Here is a 26,330-nt window from a genome sequence, read left to right on the forward strand (position 1 = left end):
ATCTGGAGGTCCGCAGGTTGAAGACCACTGTATCAGACATTGACAAGCGGTGATGATGACATGTGATGATGATGACAGGGGATGATGAAGGGGGATGTGGGATGATGACAGGGGATGATGAAGGGGGGGTGTGGGATGATGACAAGGGATGATGAAGGGGGGGGGTGTGGGATGATGACAAGGGATGATGAAGGGGGGGGGGTGTGGGATGATGACACGGGATGATGAAGGGGGGGGGGTGTGGGATGATGACAGGGGATGATGAAGGGGGGGTGTGGGATGATGACAAGGGATGATGAAGGGGGGGTGTGGGATGATGAAGGGGGGTGTGGGATGATGACAGGGGGGTGGGATGATGACAGGGTGATGATGATGAGGGTGTTAATGACGGGGGGGCCTGGATGATGTATTTCCCACCCTAGGCTTATACTCGAGTCAATAACCTTTCCTGGAATTTTGGGGTGAAATTAGGGGCCTCGGCTTATATTCGGGTCGGCTTATACTCGAGTATATATATATATATATATATATATATATATATATATATATATATATATATATATATATATATATATATATTTTTTTTTTTTTTGTAGAAATACTAAATATCGGTGTTTATTATATATTGTAAGTTTATGTCTAAGTAAATCTATTTCTTCTCCTCGGCACAAGGGCCCGGTGTAACGAGGATAAGTTACATCAATTGACATTTTATATATTTTTTATAAAATTGTATCCTGTATTTGAAGCCCGATCCAGATATTTATTTTTATATTATTTTTTCATCCATGTATCAGGCAACTGGTACTAGTCCTGAGGGGTCGGTGATTGTTTGAAAATATTAATTTACAAATCTGTTTAACTTTCTGGCACCATTTGATAATTTTTTTTTTTTTCCCCCCCCAGTGGAGTACCCCTTTAATGATATCCATTATTCTTTCTATTGAATCTTTATATGTTGTGCCGCTCATTTCATGTCTGTCTTAGTATTTGCACTTTAGTTCACATAACTCATCAGATTAGGCTTAGGAAACGTTCCCTGGTTGGCGCGCTTCCCGTCCGAAAACTTGATGTCACATGATCAGTGTTGGCAGGACCTCTTTATTATAGTAACCTGAGCCTACTGGGAAACAAACAGTCTTTGTACTTAGTGTTTCCCAACCAGGGGGCCTCCAGTTGTTGCAAAACTACAACTCCCAGCATGCCCGGACAGCCAACGGCTGTCCGGGCATGCTGGGAGTTGTAGTTTTGCAGCAGCATCCTGGTTGGGAAAACACCGGTGTAGCTGTTTGCTCACAATACGGCCATATAGGAAAATTCCTAATCTGGGTACATGTATCCTGTAAGGCCACGCTATAGAATTATCTTTTTTTAAAGATCCGTTATAATGTTCCGTTAAGAAAACCATTAAAAAACGGCCGTTACAAAATCCCATTATAGTCTATAGTGTCATGATGTCACACCGCACCCCCCTCCATTCATGTCAATGGGAGGGGGCGTGGCCATAGACATGAATGGAGGGGGGGGTGTGGCGTGACGTCGCGATCACGGCCACCCGCTCCAAGCGTTCTGAACAAAATGTTCAGAACGCTGGGGCATGGGAGTACCCCTTTAATAGAACTGGTTACAGATTGTTACAGACTGTGACAATGTGACGGCCCCTTAAAGGAGTAGTCTAGTGGTTACTCAGTGGTGAACAACTTATCCCCTATCTTAAGGATAGGGGATAAGTTGCAGATCGCGGGGGGTCCGACTGCTGGGGCCCCCTGCGATCTCCTGTACGGAGCCCCGATATCCCGCGGGAAGGGGGCGTGTCGACCTCCGCACGAAGCGGCGGCCGACACGCCCCCTCAATACAACTCTATGGCAGAGCCGAAGCGCTGCCTTCAGCAATCTCCGGCTCTGCCATTGAGATGTATTGAGGGGGCGTGTCGGCCGCCGCTTTGTGCGGGGGTCGACACCCGCTATCTGGCCGGAGAGCCGGGGCCCCGTACAGAGAGATCGCAGGGGGCCCCAGCGGTCGGACCCCCCGCAATCTCAAACTTATCCCCTATCCTTAGGATAGGGGATAAGTTTTTCACCACTGGACTACCCATTTAACCCCTTAGTGATCAGCCGTATGTGTCCGGCTCCGACAATAACTGGCAGGAACGGAGAAACCTCCAAATCCTGGAAGATTAACCCTTTTCCATTTTTCCCGAAATAAAAAAAAAATCAAAAAATCCAAAGCTCCTAGAATGCGACAATGTTAGAGAAATATGGCTAAAATTGGCTTGGTCACAAAGGGGTTAAAGTACAGTGCCCCCTCTTTATATATTCAGTGATAGTTACCCCCCTGTGGCGTAGACTAAAGGCTCCTTTTACACTATAAATTCATCCGTTCTAAAGATCCGTCATAACGATCCGCTAACAAAATCATTAAAATCGCCCGTTACATAATCCCATTATAGTCTGTGGGATTTTTTACATTATCCATTTTAACCTGTTATTGCCCGTTATTAATAACAGACATTATTTTGTGACGGGAGATAATGCACTATTTCTTCCGTTACCTCTCCCGTCACAAAATAATGTCTATGACCGGTTAAAATGGGTAATGTAAAAAATCCCACAGACTATAATGGGATTTTGTAACGGGCGATTTTAATGATTTTGTTAGCGGATCGTTATGACGGATCTTTAGAACGGATGAATTTATAGTGTAAAAGGAGCCTTAGTCTACGCCACAGGGGGTTAACTATCACTGGATATAGAAAGAGAAACATAAATGCTTGATTTTAAAAGAGGGCACTGTCCTTTAACCCCTTTGTGACCAAGCCAATTTTAGCCATATTGCTCTAACATCGTCGCATTCTAGGAGCTTTGGCCTTTTTTTTATTTCGGGGAAAAATGGAAAAGGGTTAATCTTCCAGGATTTGGAGGTTTCTCCGTTCCTGACAGTGATTTTTGGAGCCGGACACATACGGCTGATCACTAAGGGGTTAAAGGAGATGTCCGGCGCGCACTTTTCTTATTGTATCCGTTCCGGGCTGCAAAAAAAAAAGAAAACGCACTTTCTCTTACCTGCCTAGGCTCCCCCGGTGCTCCGGTACACTCCGGTACAGGTGTCCGGTCCTCGGGCTGTATTCTTCTTACTTCCTGTTAGCCCGGCACGTCACACGGAGCTTCAGCCTATCACTGGCCACAGTGATGTCCCGCCTCTGCCGGTGATAGGCTGAAGCTCCGTGTGACGTGCCGGGCTAACAGGAAGTAAGAAGAATACAGCCCGGGGACCGAACACCTGTACCGGAGCACCGGACATGTCCTTTAAGGGGGCGTCACATTGTCATAGTCTGTAACAATCTGTAACCAATTCCATTAAAGGGGTACTCCCATGCCCCAGCATTCTAAACATTTTGTTCAGAACGCTTGGAGCCGGTGGCCGTGATCGCGACGTCACGCCACACCCCCTTTATTCAATGTCTATGGCAGGGGGCGTGACATGAATGGAGGGGGTGTGGTGTGACATCATGAGGAGCGTGGCGGTGACGTCACGATCACGGCCATCCGCTCCAAGTGTTCAGAACAAAATGTTCAGAACGCTGGGGCATGGGGGTACCCCTTTAAAGGGTTTTCCCTTTGCATCAGAAGCACCAATCACTGCTCCTATGTTGAGTGTCCACTAGTAACGTGTACTTGTCATATTACAGAAAAATAATGCTTCTTTATGTTACTTACCAGGTCATGCAGATGCTTTACATGTCTCTTATGTGTCTAGCTTCTGTATTTGGCTCACAAATACTTCTGTTCTGCTGCTCACTCATTCTGACATCCACTGCTCAAAAAGGGACGTGTCCGAGGGAAGCACTGAGCCCACCCTGACTCACCACGCATTCACTTCCTCCCTGAGTCTTCTGTGCTGGGTCTCTTCATCCAATACCTGTCTGTAAGCCCTTCCTCTCTGTTTTCACACTGCGGTCTGATAGGACAGGAGTGAGCACAGAGGAGTGCTAGTCCCGCCCTCACTTCCTGGACTTTGTCCCTGCCTGTACTTTAGCTGGGACAAAGATGATGCTGCAGCCGGACAGGCTGGATGGTATAGGGGATAAGATGTCTGATCGCAGGGGTCCTGCCACTGGGGACCCCCGCAATAAAGCATGAGGCACCCACCTGTTTCTGCTCCGGAAGCGCTGGAGGGTCTGGGTCCCGACCACCGGAACGGAAGTCCGTGATGTCACAACTCCGCCCCTGTGTGACGTCACGTCCCGTCCCCTCAATGCAAGTCTATGGGAGGGGGCGTGACGTGCCGTCACGCCCCCTCCCATAGACTTGCCTTGAGGGGACGGGGTGTGACGTCCCAGACTTCCGTTCCGGTGGTCGGGAGCCAGACCCTCCAGTGCTTCCGGAGCAGATACAGGTGGGTGCTGCATGCTATATTGCGGGGGTCCCCTGTGGCGGGACCTTTGTGATCAGACATCTTATCTCCTATCCTTTGGATCAGGGATAAGATGTCTAGGGGTGGAGTACCCCTTTAAGTACAATATCGGAATACCCTTTTAACTGAGACGCTACTTTGTGTGTTTTTTTTTTCTCCAGACGCCTTTAATCGCCCACCTTTAAGGCTGGTGGGGGGCATGCCAATTATTGGGCCCTTTGCAGCTAACTGGGAGAATGTGGAGCAGTTCCAGTTCAGAGATGATGATCTGTTGATTGCTACTTATCCGAAATCAGGCGAGTAACTCCATGGACACACATGATAACTCCGCCATCACATGCACGTACTGTTTGGATAAATTATTACCTTCTTCCTTTTAGGGACTACTTGGGTGAGTAAGATAGTGGATCTAATTCTAAACAAGGCAAATTTGGAAGAAAGCCAAAAATGCGCCATTTTTGAGCGGGTGCCCTTTCTGGAGTGCTCAGGCCCAGGCGTGCCCTCAGGTATCTGTCACATTCGGTGTAATAGTAACATTTCGGGATATGACTGATCATGGGCCAATCGTCTTCTTGATTATGGACATGTTGAAGGGGATGGAAGAGTAATTGGGTAAAAATTGTGATGATATCAAAATGTGATGTTGAAAACCAACGAGCATTTCCGTTTTGACCATGAAATATCTTTATTGTTCAGCAACAGATGTTCTCAACAAACAAAACTTACCGAGGGTGATCAAAACCCATCTCACAGTGGATGTCATTCCGAAGAGCTTCTGGGACAAGAACTTCAAGGTCTTATTTTTGACTTGTGCATGAGATAAATGTTGTACACTGATCCCTCAACTTACAATGGCCCCAACATACAATAGTTTCAACATACAATGGTCTTTTCTGGACCATTGTAACTTGAAACCAGACTCAACATACAATGCTATAGAATCTGTGAAACGTGTCAATGGCTGGAAGAACCGACAATCAGAATGGGTATTCCATGGTAAAACACCTGTATTACTGAAGTGCATGCACTGACTGGTGTCTGGTAGCGCCCCCTACAGTACAGGGAGGTATTACATGTTCTGTACTCTTTACCTGTATTACTGAAGTGTATGCACTGACTGGTGTCTGGTAGCGCCCCCTACAGTACAGGGAGATATTACATGTTCTATACTCTTTACCTGTATTACTGAAGTGTATGCACTGACTGGTGTCTGGTAACACCCCCTACAGTACAGGGAGGTATTACATGTTCTGTACTCTTTACCTGTATTACTGAAGCGTATGCACTGACTGGTGTCTGGTAGCGCCCCCTATAGTACAGTGAGGTATTACATGTTCTGTACTCTTTACCTGTATTACTGAAGCGTATGCACTGACTGGTTTCTGGTAGCGTCCGCTACAGTACAGAGAGGTATTACATGTTCTGTACTCTTTACCTGTATTACTGAAGTGCATGCACTGACTGGTGCCTGGTAGCGCCCCCTACAGTACAGGGAGGTATTACATGTTCTGTACTCTTTACCTGTATTACTGAAGCGTATGCACTGACTGGTTTCTGGTAGCGCCCCCTACAGTACAGCGAGGTATTACATGTTCTGTACTCTTTACCTGTATTACTGAAGTGTATGCACTGACTGGTGTCTGGTAGCGCCCCCTACAGTACAGGGAGGTATTACATGATCTGTACTCTTTCCCTGTATTACTGAAGTGCATGCGCTGACTGGTGTCTGGTAGCGCCCCCCTACAGTACAGGGAAGTATTACATGTTCTGTACTCTTTACCTGTATTACTGGAGTGTATGCGCTGACTGGTGTCTGGTAGCGCCCCCTACAGTACAGGGAGGTATTACATGTTCTATACTCTTTACCTGTATTACTGAAGTGTATGCACTGACTGGTGTCTGGTAGCGCCCCCTACAGTACAGGGAGGTATTACATGTTCTGTACTCTTTACCTGTATTACTGAAGTGTATGCACTGACTGGTGTCTGGTAGCGCCCCCTACAGTACAGGGAGGTATTACATGTTCTGTACTCTTTACCTGTACCAGGATTAGCTGCTCCTTATGACACCAAGTAAGGGCGGCTCCATTTTACTTTTTTTGGACACTGTGTACTGTACAGGACCCTGAAGAAGCTCCTGTCCTCTACATAGACCAGTGTTTCCCAACGAGGGGGCCTCCAGCTGTTGCAAAACTACAACTCCCAGCATACCCGGACAGCCTTTGGCTGTCCGGACATGCTGGGAATTGTAGTTTTGCAACAGCTGGAGGCACCCTGGTTGGAAAACATTGAAACAGACAGTGATTACAGCTCCCAGCAGATCTTTATTACTTTTATATGGAAGGATTTGCTTTATCTATATTAGTTATCTACTTATTTTTCTTTAATCCTCACTTTTTCCTATTTTTGGATGACATTTTGGTGGCTTCAGAACATATTACCAGGTTTCCATAGAGTTCTGGTCTCAACATACAATGGTCGTCCTGGGACCGATAAAAGGGGTATTCCAGGCAAAAACTTTTTTTTTATATATCAACTGGCTCCGGAAAGTTAAACAGATTTGTAAATTACTTCTATAAAAAAAATCTTAATCCTTCCAATAGTTATTAGCTTCTGAAGTTTTCTGTCTAACTGCTCAATGATGATGTCACGTCCCGGGAGCTGTGCATGATGGGAGAATATCCCCATAGGAACTGCACAGCTCCCGGGACGTGAGTCATCAGAGAGCAGTTAGACAGAAAACAGCAACTCAACTTCAGAAGCTGATAATTATTGGAAGGATTAAGATTTTTTAATAGAAGGAATTTACAAATCTGTTTAACTTTCCGGAGCCAGTTGATATATAAAAAAAAAGTTTTGGCCTGGAATACCCCTTTAATATTGTAACTTGAGGGACCACTGTAGTACCTTTTTAGGGCAAATGTCCATTACCCTACAGCTCCACCATTGCTATGACAAACCCCATAGCTGTAAAACCGTATGACTGAAGACAAAATAATCTCTGACAAATTCAAATGAAACCATCAAATAACCCCTAATATATTGTTCTAGATCATCTACGTGGCCAGGAACGCAAAAGATGTAGCCGTGTCCTACTATCACTTTTATAGGATGGCGTATGGGCACCCAGAGCCCGGAACATGGGATGAGTTTCTGAACAGCTACATGGAGGGGGATGGTATGTGAGTCTACAGCCCAAAACCCCAATTTCTTCATGATATGTGGTATCGTTCCGTCCATTGACAATTCTGGTCCAGGTAACAAACAATCTCTACAAGAATCTTACACACAAAGAGAAAGAGGAGCACTCACCGTTCCGGTTGTAGGCAGACAGTATAACTTAAAGGGATATTCCAGGCAAAACCTTTTTTATATATATCAACTGGCTCCGGAAAGTTAAACGGATTTGTAAATTACTTCTATTAAAAATTCTTAATCCTTCCAATAGTTATTAGCTTCTGAAGTTTTCTGTCTAACTGCTCAATGATGATGTCACGTCCCGGGAGCTGTGCATGATGGGAGAATATCCCCATAGGAACTGCACAGCTCCCGGGACGTGAGTCATCAGAAAACAACAACTCAACTTCAGAAGCTAATAACTATTGGAAGGATTAAGATTTTTTAATAGAAGTAATTTACAAATCTGTTTAACTTTCCGGAGCCAGTTGATATATATATATAAAAAAAAAAAAGTTTTGGCCTGGAATACCCCTTTAATTCAAGGACAGCATTGGTCCAAGCGGGGAGGAGGCAGATGGATCCAGGAGGAGTTCAAACGTCAGGCCTGACATCTGAACTCCCCCCGGATCCATCTGCCGCCTCCCCGCTTGGACCGATGCGGTCCTTGGATTAAAGGGGTATTCCCGTGGAAAACTTTTTTTTTTTTTAAACCAACTGGTGCCAGAAAGTTTAACAGATTTATAAATGACTTCTATTAAAAAATCTTAATCCTTCCAGTACTTATTAGCTGCTGAATACTACAGAGGAAATGAGTTTCTTTTTGGAACACAGAGCTCTCTGCTGACATCGTGACCACAGTGCTCTCTGCTGACATCTCTGTCCATGTCTGTTCAGAGCAGCATATGTTTGCTATGGGGATTTTCTCCTACTCTGAACAGTTCCTAAAATGGACAGAGATGTCAACAGAGAGCAGTGTGGTTATGATGTCAGCAGAGAGCTCTGTGTTCCAAAAAGAAAACCATTTTCTCTGTAGTATTCAGCATCTAACAAGTACTGTAAGGATAAAGATTTGTTAATGGTACGTTCAGACATGCCGCCGCTGAAGGACCTCCTATATGCTGTCTTTATATGTGCCTGCTCGGAGCGGCAATACTCCACTACGAGCAGAGACACTGCGATGTGCGAGTCGCCGCGCATGCGCAGTATACTCGCACATTGCGGCAGCTCTCGGCCGAGCTCATTGAGCAGGGGAAGCGGCCGCGATGTGTGCGAGTACACCGCGCATGCGCGGCGACTCGCACATCGCAGTCAGTCTGCTCGGAGCGGCTTATTGCACATTTAAGGGCACCATACAGAGGTCCTTCAGCGGCCGATCTGCAGCGTACAATACGCTGTAAATCCGCACGTGTGAACGTACCCTTATAGAAGTAATATAGAAGACACCAGTAGATTTAAAAAAAAAAAAAAAAAGTTTTCCACGGGAGTACCCCTTTAAGTTATCCTGTCTGCCTACAACCAGTAAGCGCTCCGCACTCTCTTTGTGTGTGATATAAGTTGCTGTGTACGGTCGGACGTGTGGCGCCACTTACCGTTGTTATATTCATACACCTGATCCCACGATCTTGTGCCGCCCTCGGATACATGGACACACTACACGGTGGTGCCGGCTATGAGTTTAGAATCTCTACAAGAAGTTCCGATAAGATGACAAGACTTTCTATGAGCTTATGCTGCCTACGCCGGACTTCCTCAATGTAAACGTGAACTTGGATCTAGGGATCGACCGATATCGATTTTTTTAGGGCCAACACGATAATCTGTGGACTTTAAGGCCGATAGCCGATAACTTATACCAATATTCCGGTATAAGTTATCGGCTATTTCAGCCCGCCCCCGAATCCAACCACCGCCGCTGCCCCCCGCTGCCTATCCTCTAGACAGAGACCTCCGCCGCCCGCTTCTCTCCCCCTGCCGGTCTTATAATTACCTGTTCCCGGGGTTCGCACTACTTCTGGCTCCAGCGGCGTCCTGAGCTATCACTGTGCGCACTGGCGGTGACGTCGTGTTGAGGACGTCACTCGTCATTGCGCAGCGCACATCGTAACGCAGGACGCAGCAGAAGCCAGAAGTAGCGCGTGGCAGTCTCTGGCTGGGGCGGTGCGGTGGGGGGTGCGGTGCGGTGCATTATTAGGTAATTGCCGATACCGATAACGTCCAAAATCGTGAATATCGGCCAAACCGATAATCCGTCGATCCCTACTTGGATCATCCAGATGCGCATGCATGAAGGGTTAATCTATAAGGGGGCACGGGTTGGATAAGTGTATGTAGTAGTTGTAATTAGGGGTTAGGTATAGGGATACTTCCATAACACGTTGTTTTGGGTCTTTACAGTTGCGTTCGGGCGCTGGAGCGCACATGTGAAAGGCTGGTGGAAGATAAGGCAGCAAAAGAAGATCTTGTACCTGTTTTACGAGGAGATGCTTGATGTAAGACAGAGTCCTTCGCCTCAGCTTCCTACAGATGTCCTTAATGGGTGTTTTACCATAACAACCACCATTTTTTATGGCAGGATCCAAAGCGTGAGGTGGAGAAAGTATTGAAGTTCTTGGGGAAGGAAATATCAGAGGAAGTTATGGAGAAGATTCTCGAGCACACGTCATTTAATGCCATGAAGGACAACCCAATGGCCAACTACAGCACCTTCCCATTCATGGATCATTCCATCTCCCCATTTATGAGGAAAGGTACAAAGTATTTGTCTTCCCTATTATGGTATTTAGTCAAAATAATTTCCATGCTGCAACAAATGCCGGGAACCCATTTTAAAGGGGTACTCCACTGCTAGACATGTAATCCCCTAGCCAAAGGATAGAGAATAAGATGTCTGATAGTCGGGGTCCCGCTGCTGGGGCCCACCACGATCTCCCGCAGCACTGATCATTCTAAACAAAGGCAGGGTTCCTGCGGCAGTGGTCGTGAAGTCACGGCCACACCCCCTTCATACATGTCTATGGGAGCCACGCCCCCTCGTGATGTCATGCCACACACCCTCCATTCATGTTTATGGAAGGGGCGTGCCTGGCACGCCCCTTCCATAGACATGAATGGAGGGGGTGTGGCATGACATCACGAGGGGGCATGGCTGTGACATCACAATCACAGCCTCAGGCTCCGAAATGTTCAGAACGCCGGAGCACCGCCGGAGTACCCCTTTTAAGTTCAGAGAGTTGAAAGCTAAAATGAAATACCATACGTGAGAACAAGAGGTTTAGAGAGAAGATCCTGTAGAACAAACTTGTTGTCAGACGCTCCTCAACAGTTCAGGTAAGCTCCAATAAATGCAGATGACCGCACGTCCATCAGATGACCGAACAGAGCCTCGTGTATATCAAATATTATCCATAATGTTAAAAGACAAAAGAGGTTTGGGAGAGAGAGTCAAAATGTTCTGCATTCTGATGTATTGTAGTCTGGTTGGTGTAAACACATCTGCTCCATTGTATTGTAGTCTGGTTGGTGTAAACACATCCGCTCCATTGTATTGGAGTCTGGTTGTTGTAAACACATCTGCTCCATTGTATTGTAGTCTGGTTGGTGTAAACACATCTGCTCCAATCTATTGTAGTCTGGTTGGTGTAAACACATCTGCTCCATTGTATTGTAGTCTGGTTGGTGTAAACACATCTGCTCCATTGTATTGTAGTCTGGTTGGTGTAAACATATCCGCTCCAATGTATTGTAGTCTGGTTGGTGTAAACACATTTGCTCCATTGTATTGGAGTCTGGTTGGTGTAAACACACATCTGCTCCAATCTGTTGTAGTCTGGTTGGTGTAAACACATCTGCTCCATTGTATTGTAGTCTGGTTGGTGTAAACATATCCGCTCCAATGTATTGTAGTCTGGTTGGTGTAAACACATCTGCTCCATTGTATTGTAGTCTGGTTGGTGTAAACACATCCGCTCCATTGTATTGGAGTCTGGTTGTTGTAAACACATCTGCTCCATTGTATTGTAGTCTGGTTGGTGTAAACACATCTGCTCCAATCTATTGTAGTCTGGTTGGTGTAAACACATCTGCTCCATTGTATTGTAGTCTGGTTGGTGTAAACACATCTGCTCCATTGTATTGTAGTCTGGTTGGTGTAAACATATCCGCTCCAATGTATTGTAGTCTGGTTGGTGTAAACACATTTGCTCCATTGTATTGGAGTCTGGTTGGTGTAAACACACATCTGCTCCAATCTGTTGTAGTCTGGTTGGTGTAAACACATCTGCTCCATTGTATTGTAGTCTGATTGGTGTAAACATATCCGCTCCAATGTATTGTAGTCTGGTTGGTGTAAACACATCTGCTCCATTGTATTGTAGTCTGGTTGGTGTAAACATATCCGCTCCATTGTATTGTAGTCTGGTTGGTGTAAACACATCTGCTCCATTGTATTGTAGTCTGGTTGGTGTAAACACATCTGCTCCATTGTATTGTAGTCTGGTTGGTGTAAACACATCTGCTCCATTGTATTGTAGTCTGGTTGGTGTAAACACATCTGCTCCATTGTATTGTAGTCTGGTTGGTGTAAACACACATCTGCTCCATTGTATTGTAGTCTGGTTGGTGTAAACACATCTGCTCCATTGTATTGTAGTCTGGTTGGTGTAAACACACATCTGCTCCATTGTATTGTAGTCTGGTTGGTGTAAACACACATCTGCTCCATTGTATTGTAGTCTGGTTGGTGTAAACACACATCTGCTCCATTGTATTGTAGTCTGGTTGGTGTAAACACATCTGCTCCATTGTATTGTAGTCTGGTTGGTGTAAACATATCTGCTCCATTGTATTGTAGTCTGGTTGGTGTAAACACATCTGCTCCATTGTATTGTAGCCTGGTTGGTGTAAACACACATCTGCTCCATTGTATTGTAGTCTGGTTGGTGTAAACACATCTGCTCCATTGTATTGTAGCCTGGTTGGTGTAAACACATCTGCTCCATTGTATTGTAGCCTGGTTGGTGTAAACACACATCTGCTCCATTGTATTGTAGCCTGGTTGGTGTAAACACATCTGCTCCATTGTATTGTAGGATTGTTTGTTCTGCACAGATATTAGCCTAGCAGGAGTCCATGTGAGATCGCGCCATCTCAAAGCTTACAGGAAGCCAGCAGAACTGTGAACGCAGCTCTAAAGGTGACTGGAGTCTGGTTGGTGTAAACACACATCTGCTCCATTGTATTGTAGTCTGGTTGGTGTAAACATATCTGCTCCATTGTATTGTAGTCGGGTTGGTGTAAACACATCTGCTCCATTGTATTGTAGTCTGGTTGGTGTAAACATATCCGCTCCAATGTATTGTAGTCTGGTTGGTGTAAACACATCTGCTCCATTGTATTGTAGTCTGGTTGGTGTAAACATATCCGCTCCATTGTATTGTAGTCTGGTTGGTGAAAACACATCTGCTCCATTGTATTGGAGTCTGGTTGGTGTAAACACATCTGCTCCATTGTATTGTAGTCTGGTTGTTGTAAACACATCTGCTCCATTGTATTGTAGTCTGGTTGTTGTAAACACATCTGCTCCATTGTATTGTAGTCTGGTTGGTGTAAACACATCTGCTCCATTGTATTGTAGTCTGGTTGGTGTAAACACACATCTGCTCCATTGTATTGTAGACTGGTTGGTGTAAACACATCTGCTCCATTGTATAGTAGTCTGGTTGGTGTAAACACACATCTGCTCCATTGTATTGTAGTCTGGTTGGTGTAAACATATCTGCTCCATTGTATTGTAGTCTGGTTGGTGTAAACACATCTGCTCCATTGTATAGGAGTCTGGTTGGTGTAAACACATCTGCTCCATTGTATTGGAGTCTGGTTGGTGTAAACACATCTGCTCCATTGTATTGTAGCCTGGTTGGTGTAAACACATCTGCTCCATTGTATTGTAGCCTGGTTGGTGTAAACACACATCTGCTCCATTGTATTGTAGCCTGGTTGGTGTAAACACATCTGCTCCATTGTATTGTAGCCTGGTTGGTGTAAACACATCTGCTCCATTGTATTGTAGCCTGGTTGGTGTAAACACACATCTGCTCCAATGTATTGTAGTCTGGTTGGTGTAAACACATCTGCTCCATTGTATTGTAGGATTGTTTGTTCTGCACAGATATTAGCCTAGCAGGAGTCCATGTGAGATCGCGCCATCTCAAAGCTTACAGGAAGCCAGCAGAACTGTGAACGCAGCTCTAAAGGTGACTGGAGTCTAAAGGATTAATATACCTTAAAGGGGTACTCCTTTGGATAGGGGATAAGATGTCTTAGCACCGGAGTACCCCTTTAAATAGTTGGCCAAACCCACCAGCAGCTGATTCGTCTGACTATCTAAGCTGTATGGTGACCTTCCGACTCTGTTGACACCTGAATTTTGCCGTCCAAACTTTATTTGTTCTAAAAGAGATAAGCCGCCGCCAGAGCCGTCTGGTAACGCCTTACACTCCCCATAGACAACATATGAGTGTTTGACCAGGAGATAACTCAACCAAACGAAGGCTCAGCCAGTATTTACTGATAGTATATGGCCACCTTAAAGGAAAACTAACCGGTACCGGCTGCTAGTGCGGGGAACGCTGATCAGTTTGATGCTTACCGTACCCGGATCCGCTGCGCCGTTCGGCCGTAATCTTCTATTTTCGGTATATGCTAATGAGTTACTAACTGGCACCGGCCGGACTAACTAACACTCTGATGTCAGTGCCGCCTGCCGCAGCCCCGCCCAGTTCATCAATATTTCTCTCCTCCCTCCGCCTCTCCCTCTTCTCCCCACTTTGTATTGAAGAGAGAGGGGAGGAATATTGATGAGCTGGGCGGCACTGCGGCAGGTGGCACTGACGTCAGAGTGCCAGTTAGCCTGGCCGGTGCCAGTTAACAACTCATTAGCATATACTGAAAATAGAATATTACGGCAGAGAGAGGGGAGGAATATTGATGAGCTGGGCGGGGCTGCGGCAGGCGGCACTGACGTTACAGTGCCAGTAGCCAGGCCGGTGCCAGTTAGCACCTCGTTAGCATATACCAAAAATAGAAGATTACGGCCGAACGGTGCGGCGGATCTGGGCACAGTAAGCATCAAACTGATCAGCGTCCCCCGCACTACCAGCCAGTACCACTGATTAGTGCGGGGGGAGAAAGCTGACAGTTTTGCTTTAAGACATGATGCTTAAAGTAGATCAGTGCAATATAAATACGTTTTCGAGGATGTCTGCTATTAACAATATCAATAATAAAAAGGTAAATGTTAGCTTCCAGTCTGACTCACAGTGTTTGCATTTTTTCTTAGGAATCTCTGGAGACTGGAAGAATCACTTCACGGTTTCCCAGAATGAGAAGTTTGATGAATACTATCGCGCAGAGATGGCCGATACCGACCTGACCTTCTCCATGTAGGAACCAGAATAGTTCCGAACCTCAGCTGGAGACTTGTTTATCTGGATGGACGGAAGCATTCATTCTCTGTTATGTCATTATATTGCAGATGTTCAACATCTTTATCCAACTATTTTTTTTTTTATTATAATAAAGTTTTTTTTTTCTTTTTCCTTTCGCTGGCTTTCAAGATGGCCGCCGGTCACCTTTGGTAAGACATCAGCTTGTCACCTGAACCCCGGCACTTAAAAGGAAAACTGTCCGATTTCTCCCCCTGCACACTAACCAGTGGTACTGGCTGGTAGTGCGGGGGACGCTGATCAGTTTGATGCTTACTGTGCCCGGATCCGCCGCACCGTTCGGCCGTAATCTTAAATTTTCGGTACATGCTAATTAGGTGCTAACTGGCACCGGCCGGGCTAACTGGCACTGTGACGTCAGTGCCGCCTCCCGCAGCCCCGCCCAGCTCATCAATTTTCTTCCTCTCCCTCTTCTCCCCACTCTGTAATGAAGAGAGAGGGGAGGAATATTGATGAGCTGGGCGACGCGGCGGCCAGCGGCACTGACGTTACAGTGCCAGTTAGCCCGTCCGGTGCCAGTTAGCACCTCATTAGCATATACTGAAAATAGAAGATTACGGGCGAACGGCGCAGCGGATCCGGGCACGGCAAGCATCAAACTGATCAGCGTCCCCCGCACTACCAGCCAGTACCACTGGATAATGCGGGGGGGGGGGGGGGGGGTAGAAAGCTGACAGTTTTCCTTTAAAGGGGTACTCCGCTGCTCAGCATTTGGAACAAACTGTTCCGAACGCTGGAGTCGGCAGCTCGTGACGTCATAGCCCCGCCCACTCATGATGTCATGTCCCGCCCCCTCAATGCAAGTCTATGGGAGGGGGCGTGACGTTGTCACGCCCCCTCCCATAGACTTGCATTGAGGGGGCGTGATGTAATGAGGGGGCAGGGCTATGACGGTTTGTTCCAAATTCTGAGCAGCGGAGTACCCCTTTAATATCTTTTTGCATGATCATAAGAATGCATTACAGTGAAACTGCAGAAAAGCCCAGACCGAGCACATATTTACTCAAAAAAAATGACAATTTATCCTGGAAATTTTCCAACAAAACTACATGACTGTATTGTGAGCTCCGCCTACTAACATGATGCCTGAAGAATGGACTGCACTATTAAAGGGGCACTCTGGTGGAAAACTATATATATATATATTTTTTTTTTTAAATCAACTGGTGCCAGCAAGTTAAACAGATTTGTAAATTACTTGTATTAAAAAAAATCTCAATCCTTCCAGTACTTATTAGCTGCGTAATACTTCATAGGAAATTCTTTTCTTTTTGGAACACAGAGCTCTCTGCTGACATCATGACCACAGTGCTCTCTGCTGACATCTCTGTCCATTTTAGGAACTGTCCAGAGCAGCATATGTTTGCTATGGGGATTTTCTCCTACTCTGGACAGTTCTTAAAATGGACAGAGATGTCAGCAGAGAGCACTGTGGTCATGATGTCAGCAGAGAGCTCTGTGTTCCAAAAAGAAAAGAATTTCCTATGTAGTATTACGCAGCTAATAAGTACTGGAAGGATTAAGATTTTTTAATAAAGGTAATTTACAAATCTGTTTAACTTTCTGGCACCAGTTGATTAAAAAATAAAAATAAAAAAAGGTTTTCCACCGGAGTACCCCTTTAATGAGTTTGGTCAGTATTATAGTAATATGGGAGATTAGCTACAAAGAACCAGGCAAAACAGCAATGAGAGAAAGTGACAGACATATAATTCAAACAGGACATTTGTGTCTTTATTTTTTAGCAAAAAACTAAATATAATCTTTACCTTCATGAATAAAAATCTTTATACAAATAAAACTCAACGTGTGTGTATATATATATATATATATATATATATATATATATATATATATATATATGTCTGTATGTTCCAGCATCACTTCAAAATGGCGGAGATATTGTGATGAAAGTTGGTCACATGTTACCAACGTGTCCCAAGTACCAAAGTTAAATTAAAGTTATCTAGGAAAAAAACTTTTTTTTTTATATCTCAACTGGCTCCAGAAAGGTAAACAGATTTGTAAATTACTTCTATTAAAAAATCTTAATCCTTTCAGTACTTATCAGCTGCCGAAGTTGAGTTGTTCTTTTCTGTCTAAGTCCTCTCTGATGACACCTGTCTCGGGAACTGTCCAGAGTAGAAGCAAATCCGCATAGCAAACCTCTTCTACTCTGTGCAGTTCCCGAGACAAACAGAGATGTCAGCAGAGAGCACTGTTTCCAGACAGATAAGAACAACTCAACTTCAGTAGCTGATACGTATTGGAAGGATTAAGATTTTTCAATAGAAGTAATTTACAAATCTGTTTAACTTTCTGGAGCCAGTTGATTAAAAAAAAAAAAATTATAGTAGTTATATTCTTGTATATAGGAGCAGTATTATAGTAGTTATATTCTTGTATATAGGAGCAGTATTATAGTAGTTATATTCTTGTATATAGGGGCAGTGTTATAGTAGTTATATTCTTGTATATAGGAGGCAGTATTATAGTAGTTATATTCTTGTATATAGGAGCAGTATTATAGTAGTTATATTCTTGTATATAGGAGGCAGTATTATAGTAGTTATATTCTTGTATATAGGAGCAGTATTATAGTAGTTATATTCTTGTATATAGGAGCAGTATTATAGTAGTTATATTCTTGTATATAGGAGCAGTATTATGGTAGTTATATTCTTGTATATAGGGGCAGTATTATAGTAGTTATATTCTTGTATATAGGAGGCAGTATTATAGTAATTATATTCTTGTATATAGGAGGCAGTATTATAGTAGTTATATTCTTGTATATGAGAGCAGTATTATAGTAGTTATATTCTTGTATATAGGAGGCAGTATTATAGTAGTTATATTCTTGTATATAGGGGCAGTATTATAGTAGTTATATTCTTGTATATAGGAGGCAATTTTTATTGTGAAAACAAACAAAATTACAATTAACATAAATTCTTACAATGCAAAACAAAAATAACAAGCATTGTACACACAATGACTACTCAACTAGAGTATGTACAGAGTAATATTAAACTTAGAAAGTCCACATTTGCTGGAAAAGGAAAAACACAAAAAATTTAATAAAATAACATGACATCATCTGTGTTAAACCAAAGAGACATTCCTCCATAATTTCCCATTATTTTGGTTCCTCCGTATCTCTAATGACTTTACCCACTGGAGCTCGGACATGATCTGTCTTACTGCTGTGATGTGGTGGAATGGCTCATTGTGTATGGACACTCTAGTTCTCATGTGCCAATGGTAATATTTAGTGATAGTAATTATAATGTACATAGTCCCCCTGTCTACAGTCCTGTTACTGGATGGTACAGCATATATAATGTCAGGATACGTCAGGTTCTGCAGTAATGGGATGTTCAGCTTACTGGACACTTCTTCCCATATCCTCCTCCCGGCCCTGCAGTCAGATATGAAATGCTCCATGGTCTCCTCCTGCTGACAACCCAGAGGACAGTTCCTATCTGAGACACTTAGATATTTCAGGTTACCCCTGACAAAGAGCCTCCCATGGAGCGACAGCCAAGCTATGTCAAAGAATTTTGCGGGGAGTCGTTTCCCATTGAGGAACTTAAGACTTTCCTGTAAAGTGCTGGTCACACAGTCCCTCAAGGCAAGTGGAGAGCAGAAGAAAGCCCTACAAACCCTTACGTATAGATCCTTCCTTGGCTTACTCTCTATATAGGACTTCTCAATGCGCCATCTCTTCAGACATCTGAGCCCGTATTCCAGGTACGGGGGGAGGTAGTCACGCGTCCATCTCCCCCTCTTGAGACTGCCGCCTCGCACCCAAGACTCTGCAAAAGGCAATATCCAGTCCCTGATACTATTCGCCCACAGAGAGCTGTTTGAGTCCATGCAACCAAAATTAACTTTTAGAAACATGGAGTCAAAGAACACCCTTGGATTCAGCATATCCAACCCACCCTCTCTCCTCTGTAGGTAGGTGACCCCTCTTTTTATCAGGTTCAACCTGTTCCCCCAGAACATTTGGAAGAACAGGCTAAAGAGCCGAGCAGAGAAAGATTCTGGCAAAGGAAAAACAACAGAGACATACAAAAAGACAGGGACCAGGTAAGTCTTCAACATTGTAACCCTTTCTCTATAGGTCAGCCTCCAGTTCTTCCATCGCTGAACCTTTGCATTTCCGGCTTCCAACTTCTCTTCCCAATTTAATTTGGCGTTATCGTCCCTCCCGAATTTGACCCCTAGGATTTTAATATAGGAGGAGGCTCTCACAAATTGGGGCAGATCAAAGTCTGGATCAGAATCAGATATCCAGAGAGCTTGACTCTTCTCAAGGTTGACCAGAGACCCTGAGGCCTCTGAGTAACTTCTGATGGCCGCAGACAACATCTCCACCTCACGAGGCTCAGATATCAATACAGTCACATCATCCGCGTAGGCAACAACACTCAGGGGCAGGCAGTGGGGGACCGGCACCCCCTGAAAACCACACTCCTGCAGTGACCTCAGAAACGGGTCTAAGGCAAATACATACAGCAGCGGACTCAGTGGGCAACCTTGTCTCACCCCTGCCTCAACCCTGAAGGTGTCACCCTGCCAACCATTGATCAGAGGAAAGCTCTCGGCCTCACAATACAAAGTCTTCAGCCAATCGATGAATTGTCCCGGAATACCGTACTTTGACAAAGTGGCCCATAGATACTCGTGATCTACTCTGTCAAAGGCTTTAGCCTGGTCAAGACTCACAACATATCTCCCACACCTCAGGGCTTTACATCTCTCAAACATCTCCCTTATGGAGATCACTGCCCCAGAGATGTTCCGCCCTTTTACTGTGCCATACTGACAGCCTGCCAACAGTGCCGGGGACAGACAAACTAACCTAGAAAACAGGATTTTTGCCAGAATCTTCCTGTCGACATTCAAGAGGGCAATCGGCCTCCAGTTCTTGATGTCACTCGGCTCTTTACCTTTAGACAGCAGAATCAGCGAAGACACTCTCATGGATGGAGGCATCAGGTGACTTTCTAGACAATTTGTGTAAACATCCACGAGAATTGGAGCCAAGAGGTCTCTGAATGTCTTATAGAATTCTGCTGTTATCCCATCTGGACCTGGTGCCTTCTTCAGATGTAACTTATCAATGGCCTCTTTGACCTCTGCCACCGTCAATTCTGCTGTCAAAGGAGAAAAGTCCAAATCATTAGTATCAGGGAGCGGAGTTGTCTCCAAGAATTGGGTCATCTTGCCTCTATCCAAAACTTTCCTCTGAAACAAGTCAGCATAGTACGATCTCACCACCCCCAGGATACCCTCCCGAGATTCCTGCAAAACACCCTGGGAGTCAGTGAGACCGGTGACAGATTTATTTGCCACCCGCTCCCGGCAATTCTCAAAGGGATCAGGAGACCCTAAAGACCCATAATCCCGTTCAAGAACCAGGGAGGTATACCTGCTGTACTGATACTGCCTTATCTCAGATTTCAGCCGGTCTATCCTTTGTTGGTCCCCACCCGCCGAATATAGTGACTCCAATTCTTTGCGCAACTTGAGATACTGGCCATACTTACTCTTCCCCTTTATAACTGACAGTCTCTTTAAGAGGGTTCTGATCTCATCCTTGACATCCTCCCACCAGACGGCCATATCATCATAGAAGTCCACCCTCTCTAGTTGACCCTGTATAAGAGAGTGAACCTGCCTCTGCACAGAAGGATCCTCTAATAGACTGGAATTCAGTCTCCACAACCCTCTACCTGTCTCAGGGCACCGTGTGACACCCAGACAGAAATATAAGGCCAGATGGTCAGAATAAGGGACGATCTTCTCATCTTTCTCACCAATGGTCTCTGTAGGACTAACCAGAGCCAAATCTATCCTACTGCTTCTTCCACCACAAAAATAGGTATACTTTGCCTTCCGACCACCCTGCACAAACACATCTGACAACCCGGCCTGTAGAATGATGTTGTTTAAGACCTTGGAGTCTCGGGTTAGAGGTCTATTAGAGGATCTGTCACTAGTTGTTCTGGAGGCATTAAAATCTCCAGCCAAGATGACAGGGACAGACGTGAAGAGATATGGCTTCACTTCATTATAAAGGTTAACCCTTTCAGTCACTGTCTGTGAACCATAGATATTAATGAGTCGGAGCCTTCTACCCCGAATAGTAACTTCTAGCATTAGGCACCTTCCCATCAATACCTCTGTCAGCCTATGTACAGTTACATCATTGGTGGTAAAGAGGATAGAGACCCCGGCACTTGGTTCCACAGCCAGTGACCAAAAGGATGGACCAGACCGCCATTCCCGCTCTGCCTCACATAACAGTCCTTGAGTATTTAAACGTGTCTCCTGTAAGAAGAAGATGTCAGCATCAATAGACTTTAGATGGTCATATACGACGTGTGTGGTCCTCCTCACTCTGACACTGTTCACATTACTGGAGAACACTTTAAGGGTAAAGTCGGCCATCATAACAAAGGAAAGAAGAAGAAGCAGAGATGTCACCCCCATCATCACAGATCTGAGTCCGAGCCCTCCTGCTGACCACCTGTTTCCATGTCCGATTCGGACAGACGTTTATCCCGTGGGGGTCTCCTTTTTGTGGGGGGGATCACCCTCTTGGTCTTCATTAAATTCATCTACCACTCGCTTCAACTCCCTCTCCATCTCTTCCTCAGCGTCTGACTCTGACAACACACTGTACCTATTTGTGATGGTCATTACACCTGACCCGGTGTCTACTTTCTTTTTGGAGGGCTTTTGGACAGTGGTCCATCCCTCCTCAGGCTTACGGCTGGTTTTGTCTTTTTTCCGTCTCTTCTGCGGATTTATTGATGCTGGGGCGGAAGAAGACATGGCCACAACCTGATCAGTGACATCCCTGTTCCCCTCAGTGGCTCCTGGCTGGGACTGGTCGGGCACTGTGTCACCAATATTGTCACCCATATTGTCACCCCTAGTGTCACCTACAGTGTCACCCATATTGTCACCCCTAGTGTTATGCTGAGGCTCGGGCTGTGTCACTGCTGACCCTGACACCAACGTCTCCTCCTCCAGGTCCTCTGCCCCCTCCAGCAGGTACTCATCAGGGAAGTCCTTACAGATGTTATGCCAGGCGTCAGGACAGTCCCTGTGGGAGTGACCGGTCTTACCACAGAGGTTGCAGCGGATATTCTGGCAGGTGGCGCTGACATGGCCGATCTCCCCACATAGATTACACTTCACTAGGGTGCACACACTCACGATATGACCGGTCTTCCCACACTTGAAGCATTTTCTGGGCTGACCTGCATAGAAACAAACCCCTTTCTCCCGGCCAATGAAGAAAGAATTGGGCAAATGTTGGGTTATGTTGTTTATCTGCCGTAACTTTACCAGGACCTTCCACCCGCCCGTCCATATGCCGTCCTCATCCCTGGTCTTAGTCAGGTCTGACATTAGGTCACAGTGTCTCTTTAACCATACAACAATATCCTGGGGGGGGACAGACTCGTTCCAGAATATAATGGTGACATTCGCTGTGTCCGGTCTGGAGATGGGGACAAAGCTGAACTTATTCCAGCCATCAGCATCTCTCACCCGGGTGACATGGGCCCAGAAGCGATCCAGGTCAGACATGAGTTTGAAGCTGACGTCATAGCCCTGCCTGTCAGGAAGGTTTATCACTGCCAGGATGTTAGATGGCAGGAAGCCCATTTGGTGGCACAGAAGTTCACGGACCACAAACCTTCTGTCAGGCAGCTCCTCCTTGGCCCCTCTATGTCTGAACCTGACCACGTTCCTCCTCTTGAAAGCCTGACCCGTATAGTTTACATTGGACATAAATGGTGACCCACGACTCCAGGCATTACCAGAGGAGGCGCCACTACTTCTACCCTCCTGCTGTACTTGGGGGCGCTGTGGTGGCTGCTGACCAGCCGTACTAGGGGGGTCTGATACTTGTGTGACTAAAGGGGGGAAGTGTTGTGCATCAGACTGTACAGCCCCCTCCCCACCATCAACCTCTATACTCTGGGGGTCACAAGCCTCTGAAGGCTGAACTAATGGTGGACCTGACCCCAGAGATGACCCCAGATCCCACACAGACTGTGAAGCGCTCCCCTCTGCAGACACATTATCAGATAAATCACATACAGTCATATCAGTGAAGTCACTGGCAGTATGATCCTGCACTACAGAGCCCAGCAAGCCCTGCAGAGCCATGTCCTGTGAACTCTCTGCTGCACTGCTGCCTTCAGGTAAGAGTCCACAGTCCTGCTGCTCTCTACTGCCCCCAGGGGCTTGTGGTGACTGCACAACGGTTACAGAGTTACCTTCTGGTAGGAGTCCATAGTCCTGCTTCACCGTGCTGACTGCTGGGACTTGTGGTACCTCTGGAGGAGTCTCTGCAGGTCTCTGATGTTGCTGGACGCTTGCTTCTGCTTGTCTGTACAAATCCCCTTTTTCAAAAGGGAAGCTGGCTGGTCTGAGGAGTGGTCTTGCACAGGACTGCTGGATGTCCTCTTGTCTTGTACAGGACTGCTGGGTGTCCCCTGGTGAGGCTGAAGACTTGGGTGCAGCAGTAGATGGAGATGACTTTGTTGCTGGTCTTTCCTTATATCCCTCAAATCGCTGCTGGTTTCTGAAGGTCTCAGCGACTGGTCCCATCTGGTCCAATACGTCCTCCATGTCCTGCACAGTGTCAGCGAGCTGCACAGCGAGGGAGCTCAGCTTCTTATCATGTACAGCCTGGTTATTGGGGTTTGCTGCCTTTAGCTTGTATATACAGTCTCTGTTTCTGCAGCTGTAACTTTGTCTTTTTTAAAGTCTCAAGTCTCTTTACCAGAGCTGGGATCTGCTCGGCCAAACACAGTTCAGGCGCCCGCTGAGTATTGGGGGGCCGTGCTGGTGGGGTACTCACAGGACTCTGCTTCTGAGGTGGGATCTGTCTCGGTGCGGCTGTGGTCACTGCTGCAGGGTCACAATCTCCAGACTGGGGACTGGGCCCCTGGTTCTTCCCAGTGACCGCACTTGTGGCCCCCTGAAGCCTTCCTGGTGTACTCCCTCTGGTCCCCTCTGGCGTGCTTGTAACTTTTGCGCTGCTCCCGCTCCCGTATCGTGTGCGGTCAGAACGTATCAGGACAGGCTGCTGCAGATTCTCCTGCATGGTCTGCTTCTCCAGGGATGTTCTCCTCTGTCTGACTGCAGGAGGGGTGGATTGTACCTGCAGCCATTACCTTACTTGATGATTCCTTCTTTAGTTCCACAGCTTTCTTCTCATCTGTGCTTCTTACTGCACCAGAACTGACAACATTCTGAACATTTCTCACATCCAGAGAAACTTTAGGATTTTCATCCATGGTTTGAGGTGTCTGGGGATTAATTCCCAGAATAGGCCGAGAAGCCTGGGCCTTGCTTGGGGAGCTTCCCCACCCAGGGTGGCCCCTCCCCGGGCTTTCTCCAGACATCAGGAGAGCTACACAGACACAACCTCTCAGCTAGGAGGCAGTATTATAGTAGTTATATTCTTGTATATAGGAGGCAGTATTATAGTAGTTATATTCCTGTATATAGGATGCGGTATTATAGTAGTTATATTCTTGTATGTAGGGACAGTATTATAGTAGTTGTATTCTTGTATATAGGAGCAGTATTATAGTAGTTATATTCTTGTATATAGGATGCGGTATTATAGTAGTTATATTCTTGTATGTAGGGACAGTATTATAGTAGTTGTATTCTTGTATATAGGAGCAGTATTATAGTAGTTATATTCTTGTATATAGGAGCAGTATTATTGTAGTTATATTATTGTATATAGGAGGCAGTATTATAGTAGTTATATTCTTGTATATAGGAGGCAGTATTATAGTAGTTATATTCTTGTATATAGGAGGCAGTATTATAGTAGTTATATTCTTGTATATAGGAGCAGTATTATAGTAGTTATATTCTTGTATATAGGAGCAGTATTATAGTAGTTATATTCTTGTATATAGGAGCAGTATTGTAGTAGTTATATTCTTGTATATAGGAGCAGTATTATAGTAGTTATATTCTTGTATATAGGAGCAGTATTATAGTAGTTATATTCTTGTATATAGGAGCAGTATTATAGTAGTTATATTCTTGTATATAGGAGCAGTATTATAGTAGTTATATTCTTGTATATAGGAGCAGTATTATAGTAGTTATATTCTTGTATATAGGAGCAGTATTATAGTAGATATATTCTTGTATATAGGAGCAGTATTATAGTAGTTATATTCTTGTATATAGGGGCAGTATTATAGTAGTTATATTCTTGTATATAGGAGGCAGTATTATAGTAGTTATATTCTTGTATATAGGGAGCAGTATTATAGTATTTATATTCTTGTATATAGGAGGCAGTATTATAGTAGTTATATTCTTGTATATAGGAGCAGTATTATAGTAGTTATATTCTTGTATATGGGAGCAGTATTATAGTAGTTATATTCTTGTATATAGGAGGCAGTATTATAGTAGTTATATTCTTGTATATAGGAGGCAGTATTATAGTAGTTATATCCTTGTATATAGGAGGCAGTATTATAGTAGTTATATCCTTGTATATAGGAGGCAGTATTATAGTAGTTATATCCTTGTATATAGGAGGCAGTATTATAGTAGTTATATCCTTGTATATAGGAGGCAGTATTATAGTAGTTATATTCTTGTATATAGGGGGCAGTATTATAGTATTTATATTCTTGTATATAGGAGGCAATTTTTATTGTGAAAACAAACAAAATTACAATTAACATAAATTCTTACAATGCAAAACAAAAATAACAAGCATTGTACACACAATGACTACTCAACTAGAGTATGTACAGAGTAATATTAAACTTAGAAAGTCCACATTTGCTGGAAAAGGAAAAACACAAAAAAAATTAATAAATCATCCGTGTTAAACCAAAGAGACATTCCTCCATAATTTCCCATTATTTTGGTTCCTCCGTATCTCTAATGATTTTACCCACTGGAGCTCGGACATGATCTGTCTTACTGCTGTGATGTGGTGGAATGGCTCGTTGTGTATGGACACTCTAGTTCTCATGTGCCAATGGTAATATTTAATGATTGTTATAATTATGTACATAGTCCCCCTGTCTACATTCCTGTTACTGGATGGTACAGCATATATGATGTCAGGATACGTCAGGTTCTGCAGTAATGGGATGTTCAGCTTACTGGACACTTCTTCCCATATCCTCCTCCCGCCCCTGCAGTCAGATA

General features: G+C 44.8%; 1 protein-coding gene across 2 annotated transcripts in view; it reads left to right on the forward strand.

Moving 5' to 3' along the window:
- LOC130284846 (sulfotransferase 1 family member D1-like) overlaps window positions 1–15,284 on the forward strand; it is a 42,115-nt gene extending 26,831 nt beyond the window's left edge. For both annotated transcript variants that reach the window (XM_056535700.1, XM_056535701.1), the window contains 7 exons: window positions 4,576–4,710; window positions 4,795–4,920; window positions 5,111–5,208; window positions 7,465–7,591; window positions 9,988–10,082; window positions 10,166–10,340; window positions 14,930–15,284. In XM_056535700.1, the coding sequence (XP_056391675.1) occupies window positions 4,576–4,710; window positions 4,795–4,920; window positions 5,111–5,208; window positions 7,465–7,591; window positions 9,988–10,082; window positions 10,166–10,340; window positions 14,930–15,036 (863 nt within the window). In that variant the 3' untranslated portion in view covers window positions 15,037–15,284. The remainder of the gene's footprint in view (window positions 1–4,575; window positions 4,711–4,794; window positions 4,921–5,110; window positions 5,209–7,464; window positions 7,592–9,987; window positions 10,083–10,165; window positions 10,341–14,929) is intronic.
- The last annotated feature ends 11,046 nt before the right edge of the window (window positions 15,285–26,330 follow it).

The sequence above is a fragment of the Hyla sarda genome, chromosome 8 (genome assembly GCF_029499605.1).
Source record: "Hyla sarda isolate aHylSar1 chromosome 8, aHylSar1.hap1, whole genome shotgun sequence".
In the NCBI taxonomy this organism is placed as follows: Eukaryota; Metazoa; Chordata; class Amphibia; order Anura; family Hylidae; genus Hyla; species Hyla sarda.